Raw genomic sequence first — 8,889 nt, 5'->3', positions numbered from 1 at the left:
TTATTTATTTATTTTTACGTACATTTTTTTTTGAATTATTACATTATATTATTAGTTTTTTTTTTCCTTTTTGCCATCAACCTCGAGAGCATGAAAGCATTTATCTTATTAATAGTAACGTTACTTACGAAACCTGGATCTTTTGAGAAGGGCGCTTACGCTACACTGCGTAGTGCAGCGTTGTTTTTATATAGGAGCATCATTGATTATAGCGTAAGCGCCATCGACAATAGGTCCCTTTCAATGAATAACGTCACAATTATACGAACGAACAAACAAATCAGTCAAAGACCGATTCTTTTATCACTTTTAAGTCAGTTTACTGGAACACTAATCGACGTATAATTAAACTAATAATTAATTGAACTTTTAATTAATTATTGATTAAAGCGCTCTCTATTTTTACTGTTTTTATTACGCTAACCAAATTTTGGTCGTAACTACTGGCAAAAAAATCCCAGTTTTTTTTCCCAGTAGTTACCACCAAACCGAGTTGTTGGTAACTAGTGGGTTTTTTCCCAGTAGTTACCAGTGGTAAAAGGTGGGAAAAAAATCCCAGTAGTTACCACTGGTAACAACTTGGTGGTAACTAGTGGGAATAACCCGTTAGATTGATAAAAGCTATGCATTTTCTGAATATTATAGAGGATACTAATTGGAGTTTCTTGATGTAAATAAAAAAATCCATCCATTTCTTCAAGATTTATTCATATCTAATCATATTAAATACGAACAAAATCGTTAAAAAACTTTTATTCATAAGATGACTGTCCAGACTGCATGTATATCAGTCAGGAATAAGAAAGACTGGAAATAAAATAACGTACTGATCTTTGATCTAGTCTCTCCTATTCAATCAAGCGCAAATCTAAGTTATCAAATCAGATGAATCATCTCTTGAGATTCTAGGTATTTCGGTAATACCTTGTTCTCGAAGTTTAAAAAAATATATAAAAACCCAAAAACCTTGTCTTGTCTACATAAAAGTCTAAAATGTATATCATATTTATATTATGCACTCAAGCACAATGTTTTCACAGCTTTAAACAAGAATCAAACTTAACAAAAAATAACATGTATTTATTTTTAATACTTGTTTTTCCATATTAAATATATTAAACCGTCATTCGGTAAATGGTCGAATGACGTAGTTTGTGTGAAACCCATCATCTGAAAATAATGCCGAAAACGAGGGTAGTTTCTCACCTCCCCTGCACCGTCGCCGTGCCGCTCGCGCCGAGCAGTCGAGCATGCAGCCCGCAGTCTCCCATTGAAGCAATCTTCGACTTAAATTAGGTGACTAACTCGGTTTAATATATTTAATATGATCTCACAAAAGTTTGTTATTTAAACTTGTTCTTCAAAATGTAATCAAAGCGTAAACATAAAAATGAGTAACATATCACTAAAAGGGAATCAAATACTCAAAGTGGTAAACATCAAAATTAGGTCTTATACGAAAAAATTATACAGTAGAGCTGATGAAAACTTGATTGAGTATTGAAGAAAATTGTGTCTTTTTCACTTTCTCTTGTATATAATTGGCAATGTCTGTGGAGTAATCACTTCTTTTTTCAGCAATGTAAGATAGCAATGGCATTAAAATTGCTGCGAATTCGTTCACGTATTTTTCGTCAACTATATTGACAATCCTTACTAGTTTTCGCACGACATTCATTACTTGATCGTTGGTGAGAGGTTCCTTGAAATATTTGTTCTGAAAGAAAAAAATATGTTAGGATTACTTTTTGCACTGTTCACATGGTCATGGTAACATGATAGGGATGGCTTTTCTTTTCCTCAAAAAGCTATAGTCCTTTGTCGCACTGTTATACTTCTGAGTAAGGTACAGAATTATTTATAGCGGCAGTTAAGCCCCTTAGGCTTTGTCCGCTGTCATTATTTTTAGAATTGTGTTAATAAATTTAAAAAAAAGCGGCCAAGTGCGAGTCGGACTTCGCCTATGAAGGGTTCCGTACCATTTATGACGTATTAAAAAAAAACTACTAACTAGATCTCGTTCAAAACAATTTTCGGTGGAAGTTTGCATGATAATGTATATGATATATTTTTTTTAGATTCATTCTGTTATTTTAGAAGTTACAGGGGGGGACGGGACACATTTTTCCACTTTGGAAGTGTCTCTCGCGCAAACTATTCAGTTTAGAAAAAAATGATATTAGAAACCTAAATATCATTGTTGAGGATTGTAGAAGGACCAGGCAGAATAAAAAAAATGTTTAAAAATAGAAATGTACTGTATTCTGCCACGCGAGTACATATAAAAAATAGGAAAAAATCAGTTGCTTGTTTCACGTTCAAAATTGCAGTGTCACAGCGTTAGCTAAAAGTGAATATCATAGACAGTGGTCGCCCCCGCCCCGTCTCCCGCAGTCCCCGCTGAAGCCTTGCGTTTCGTTCCAACAATCATTTTTGAAGACCTATCCATAGATACCCCACACGTATGGGTTTGATGAAAAAAGATTTTTTCAGTTTCGGTTCTAATTATGGGGAACCCCCAAAATTTATTGTTTTTTTTTTCTATTTTTGTGTAAAAATCTTAACCTTTTGGCCGCCAAAGGCGGTTCATAGAATACATCTACTTATCAAGTTTGAACAGTATAGCTCTTATAGTTTCGGAAAAAAGTGGCTGTGACATAAACGGACAGACAGACGGACATGACGAATCTATAAGGGTTCCGTTTTTTGCCATTTGGCTACGGAACCCTAAAAACACATTTTTAACTACGTTTTCTTACCCGTTTTACATCAGCATTAGATAGCAAAACAATATATATGTAACTTCCTCGCGTTGTCCTGGCATTTTTGTCACGGCTCATGGGAGCCTGGGGTCCGCTTGACAAATAATGCCCAGAATTGGCGTGGGCTTTTTAAAGCGACTGCCATCTGACCTTCCAACCCAGAGGGTTTTAAACAAGGCCTTATTGGGATTAGTCCGGTTTCCTCACGATGTTTACCTTCACCGAAAAGCGACTGGTAAATATTAAATGATATTTCGTACATAAGTTCCTAAAAACTCGTTGGTACGATACAAGCCGGGATTTGAATCTGCGACCTTTGGACTCCAGATTGAAAGTCGCACGCTCTTACCACTAGACTACCAGCGCTTCTTCTCTTTCTTAACCGCAAGTCTGGTCACCATACTACTTACAGGCCCCAATACCTACCTTTATAGTAATAATGAAGTTCCTATAGCAGTTGAGTAGACATGCCCACGAAATGTCTGTCCTATTTGACTTCTCCGCTACTGTGACCAGTAATACAGCATCTTGTAGTATTTCCAGGGTTGTGTCATCTCCGAATACTGACAAGCCATCATATATTTCTGACATCTCTTGATAGGTAATGGAGCATAATACCTGTAACATAATTTAATTAATGAAATTTCTGTAAGCCAAAACATGCCCTAGGTCTTGGTCTCCGTTTGACATCTTAGCTGTATAAATAAATAAAATAAATAAATAAATATTTATAGGACATTATTACACAAATTTACTAAGTCCCACAGTAAGCTCAATAAGGCTTGTGTTGAGGGTACTTAGACAACGATATATATAAAATATATAATATTTATAAATACTTAAATACATAGAAAACACCCATGACTCAGGAACAAATATCCATGCTCATCACACGAACAAATGCCCTTACCAGGATTTGAACCCGGGACCATCAGCTTCGTAGGCAGGGTCACTACCCACTAGGCCAAACCGGTCGTGTATACAACACAACATCACATTCTATAGACATATTGCTGTTTTCAATGTAGAGAGGAGATAAACTCGATAGGCAAGCAAAGAAGTGTCACAGTGGCATGGGTACCGGGGCACCAGGGAGTAACGGGAAACGAAAAAGCAGACGAGCTGGCGAGGACAGGGACGGATACGGAATACATGGGTCCGGAACCGGCTCTGCCTATGTCAGCGGATGTCACGAAGGGACTTATAGCAAAGGTAAAAGAAATGGAAGCACAGATAGAAAGGGAAGAAGAGACTAGATGCAGATAGTCGAAGATGATGAAGGGTATAGATTACAAAAGAACCAGGTATCTTTTGAAACTAGGTAAGAGCAGTCTGAGACTATTGACGGGTATTATCACTGGTCATAACACTCTCAACAGACATCTCAAGGTAATGAAAATAAATAGAGACACCTCCTGTCCACACTGTGGTAAGGAGGAAACTAGCTTCCATCTACTAGCAGAATGTATCGTGTACGCAGCACTGCGATATAATACATTCGGTAGAGACTCACTAAGAGAAAACGAACTAAAGGACATCGAACTTAAAGATATTCTTCTGTTCGGCAGGAAAACAAGATTTGAGGAGATTGGTATGGCAATGCCGCCGGGACAGTAACCTGCAGCTCCAACTTCAGGGAATTGGGCTGAATTAACGCAGCACGCGATCGACAGCCCACCTGTTTCCGGCCGGGCGTCCCTACACTACATCTATTATTGTTTTCTCGTAAAGTCTGATCCTATTCAAGGCCGTCTTTATACACGCGGGGGCCTTGGGCACTCAGGAATAGGGGGCCCTAGAACACTCAAGAATGGGGGCCCTTTTTAAAAAAAAAACGGGGGCCGTGAGGTTGGGGGCCCTGGGCACGTGCCCAGAGTGCCAAGTGGGAAAGAGAGGCCTGATCCTATTCAAGTGTAAACGTATGATCAAGAATCACTAATCAAGACCTAATGTCTCGTGTGCCAAGTTCACACAAATGGTGTTCAGAAATGTTCATACAATGTTACCCATTTTTGTTGCTACATAAATAGAATATTACATACTTGTAACAGCATAGAGGTGATTTGATCAACATCCATCTCCTTTCTTATGCGAAGTCCAGTGATGACCTCAATGAAACTGCTGCCAGGAGGGTCCCAGAGCTTCCGGTAGTAGTACATGTTGAGAGGCTGCAAATTCTTCAGTTTGCTCTTTAGCCACTTTAGTTCTTTTTCTGAAAATTTTGAAGTAAATATATTAGTAGAGTAAAAACAGCTAGATGCCTAGTCAAGTTGCTAATCATTCACTACAGAGCAAATGATGCATTTCGTTTGCTACAGACTGTAAACAATTAGCATCTTGGCTATGTACCCTGTAATGTTACAATAATGTATTTTTTACATCTTAGGATTTTTAAGACACAAATACTGGCCATTTGACTGTACACCTACTATCATTTGATCAGGAAGTCATTAAAAATGTTAATACATTTTATGCGACCTGTAGCCCTGATTAGTAAGTGTACAAATTGTTATGAGTAGTATTTTTCTCTGTTTGGTTATCCAAATTACAAATAATAATAAAAACCTATTATTACATACCAGGTATCTGAGCTTCATAAGTATTAAAGATCTCTTGCTGTAATCTCAAAGCCAACTCCAATGTTGGTGGCATAGCTGCTTCAAAGGAAGTAAACTTCCACCTTACAATTTCTAGGACTTGGGCCAACATAGCCAACATTGGCGCCCTGAATTCCAGTAACTCCTCAATTGTATAAGCTGCCATCAACAATTTTATTTGCACATTCATCCCAATAACATGCCTGTTTATTAACCCTTTGTGCAAATTTGGCATTATTATTAACATTAATAATTTATTCCCTGGAATTATATTCCGTTGCTTGAGCTTACTGATAAAATTTACAAAATTACTCTGCTTTACATCAGTGTCTAAATAACTCTCCAGTACATGATTACTGACTTTAATGATGCATGGTTCTGTGTCTTGTCTGTAGTAAAAATTGTTATATTTTTCTAAACTGTCCATAACCCTTAACATAATATCAGTCTGTTTCTCATTCTCTGCCGCTAATTTAAATATTTTCATAAATGTTTGCTTAGGGTTCTGAAGGAATAATGTCAAGATATCCGATGGATCTGCATCATCAGAGACAGTGAGCTTATTGAATATCTCTGTCATCATGGTTGCGAAATCTCCATTTTCCATTTTGTCATGCAGGTTGTCACTGAATTGGTTTGTGATGATTTCATCTTTAACAGTATTGTTGCATTGATGGAATGCTTTTATGGCTAGAACTTTTAAATATTCACTGTTTTCTTGGTCATCATGCAGATGATCAATGATCTTTTCAAATAAGTTTTGACTTTGTTCCTCTTTTAAAAGTGTTATGTTTGATTCAAGAAGAAGCAGTAGTGTTAAATTTTGGCACAAATCATCTTTATACAGCAGTGCACTTAGCCAAGAAGGACTTTCTTCATCATGAGCATTGATTTTCTCTACAATAACTTCAATATCAGTTTCATTAATGATATCTTTGTGATTTAAAGGTTCTCTGGATATCTGTTTTAACATACCAACAAGAGTATGTTCAGAAATGCTAGGAATGCCTTGGAGTATTGTGCGAAGTTTAAAGCAGAGCTCTCCAATGCTTTGCTGTATGCTTTTCCCATTTTCTTCATATTCACTCCAAGCACAGAATATGTCAACACTGACACTCATGACTTGAGTTGTGCAGTCGTCCAGCAATAATGCATGGCATTTATTTAGGCACTGCAATATTGCATCATTTGGGCTATCACAGATTTTGAAATTCAATGTTTTTGTTGCAATACTTTCAGGATGGTGTGTACCCAGATAAATTTCATTAAATCCTTCAGCTTCAAACTCTTGCTTACTAGTGAACTGTAGCATACATTCCTCAATCAGGTTCAGCATGATACTAAGGCTTCTTCCTAAGTATTTGTATTGATCATCTTTGGGCATATTCAGAACCTTGTCTGCATTAGGAGGGTTTGTGAACTTATTGATACACAGTTGGAAGTTATTTAAGGCATCTGTTAGCAAATCTCCATCACTACCATCATGATAAAAATGCAGTCTACATATCAATCTGTAAAGAGCTGCTGCAACTATGCGGGCCCTGTCAAGCTGATCCACAGGGTTTAAATACTTCATGTTGACAATAAATGCATCCGCTATTTGCAAGGCCAGATGAGGGTTGGAAAATGCTATTATTTCATATAGAAATTGCTGCATGTGGAGATTAAAGAATATCTCATATAAAAGATACTTGGGCACAGTGGGGATCATCCAAATAACCATCTGCATGCCTTCCATTTCAGTCATCTCTTCCAGAATTGGAAGGTCTGCATTTAAAGCAATGTATAGTGCTAGTTTTCTATATTCATCCCGTCTTTCTAGGACCACTCCATTCTCATCAATATAGTTTTTGTCATTCAAGAATTTGGAAAGTTTCTCCAGAACATATTTCACTTTTTCCTCATTTCCTAAAACAGGCAACCGCTTTAAAATATAGTTGCTAAATTTCACTAATTTTCAATTCACACTTCTTTTTTTTAAGCATTAGAAAGAAGTTCTCAGTAAACATATAGTTTTTGGCAGGCTCTTTAATTGTTAATAATAATGGATGCATTATCTAATGAATGGTCTAAGCTTATAACTTGTTTTGCATGTTTTTGTTCTACCTGACACACACCACTTTTATTATAGATTGTATTTCTACTACTTACTAGCGCGGCACCATTATTTATGTATTTACTTTTATTGCTCACTAATTTAATTTGTAATTGAGTGTTGTGTTTTTTCTCATATAAGTGAATAATTGTTATTCTTTTGAGAAATAAAATCTTTAAACAGATTTACTCTAAAATTTAACTGCATCAATTTGGAACTACAAGCTTACCCCTGCGAAGTTCCTTCTAATGCAAAAATAACAAAGTATAGCACAGTAAACACATGATTAGATTACATGTAATATGTAACATTGCAGCATAAATTAATAATCCAAGTTTACAAGAGCAAAAATGAAAATTCAAGCACAGCACAGCAATAGGTTCATCAAATTTAATGGTAGTTTGTGACGAAATACAAATAATTAGTCTTAAATAGTTTCACTAAAATAAAATTGGTACAAAAATAGCCTTACCTCCTCTTGAAATCAACTTTGAAAAGGAATGGAAATTATCAGCAGATAAAATCGCGCCTTGGAAGGCTGACAGGTCTTGAATACGGTCCATCGTCTATTTACATGTATATTAATCTGAATCTCAGCCTGTAAACCAAAAAAAGTTTTTGTATTACTTGGCATGTATCACTTGAATGTATGGTAATCCCTACTTTTTAATTTCTCAAGAAAACTATAATGATGTAATTTTCATATTGTAATAAATTACAACCTAATACAGCGGCTATAAGTACTTTGAATAATGAGAGAAATGTTGTTTAATCACAGTTGCCGGCAATGCGTTTTATTTTTTTGGATAGTACCTAAATTCTTAGTTGAAAAACATTTATGGTGATTACTTACAATTAATAGCAGAGATTGTCTTAAGCGATGTATGGTATCAAATACCGTTTTTACTAAGCTTTTATGTATCAAATTTTAAATATTTTCCTATTCCGCATGTATTTGCTTCTGCCGTCAATCAACTACTGGAAGTTCATTATCCCGTTCTTTCCGAATTGTAAGCGTATACCCATATATGTTTTAGAAAAATAAAGAATTTGTTGCCCTACATTTTGTAGTAAAATATAAAAATAGATATATTCAGTAGATTTGAACAAGATAATTTTAAATGATTATTAGAGAACAACAACATACCCACAAAGAATAATTGATATGAAAAAAAGCATTTTTCTATCAAAAACACTTTGTCCAATTAGGACCTGATAAATGTTTTGTTGCCATGTTGACCATTAAAATTTTTCCATTCATCTCGGGAAGTAAAACTTCAAACAGTATTTATTGAGAAATAAAATAGAATAGACAAGTTTAGTACAATTAAATTTTAAATACCAGAAGTTGTTTATGTTTGTAAAATGTGGTTTTAGTTTCGGTTGCCATATTAAGGAAATAGAGGCAAAACGCCAATATTTGGGCAACTAAAAC

The 8,889-nt window shown here is 35.6% G+C and overlaps 1 protein-coding gene across 1 annotated transcript; it reads right to left on the bottom strand.

The window, feature by feature from the left end:
- Nucleotides 1-687: 687 nt before the first annotated feature.
- Nucleotides 688-8,690, bottom strand: LOC133520460 (uncharacterized). The gene is made up of 6 exons (XM_061854892.1): nt 8,308-8,690; nt 7,927-8,052; nt 5,342-7,267; nt 4,805-4,974; nt 3,189-3,380; nt 688-1,717 (listed from the first exon to the last, which is right to left on the bottom strand). The coding sequence occupies exons 2-6, from the start codon at nt 8,015-8,017 to the stop codon at nt 1,466-1,468; spliced, it is 2,631 nt and encodes an 876-aa protein (XP_061710876.1). The 5' UTR covers nt 8,018-8,052; nt 8,308-8,690; the 3' UTR covers nt 688-1,465.
- Between the last annotated feature and the right edge of the window lie 199 nt (nt 8,691-8,889).

Source organism: Cydia pomonella, chromosome 8, assembly GCF_033807575.1.
Source record: "Cydia pomonella isolate Wapato2018A chromosome 8, ilCydPomo1, whole genome shotgun sequence".
Lineage (NCBI taxonomy): Eukaryota > Metazoa > Arthropoda > Insecta > Lepidoptera > Tortricidae > Cydia > Cydia pomonella.
The sequence above is the reverse complement of the archived record's forward strand: the minus strand, read 5'-3'. Positions and strand labels throughout refer to the sequence as shown.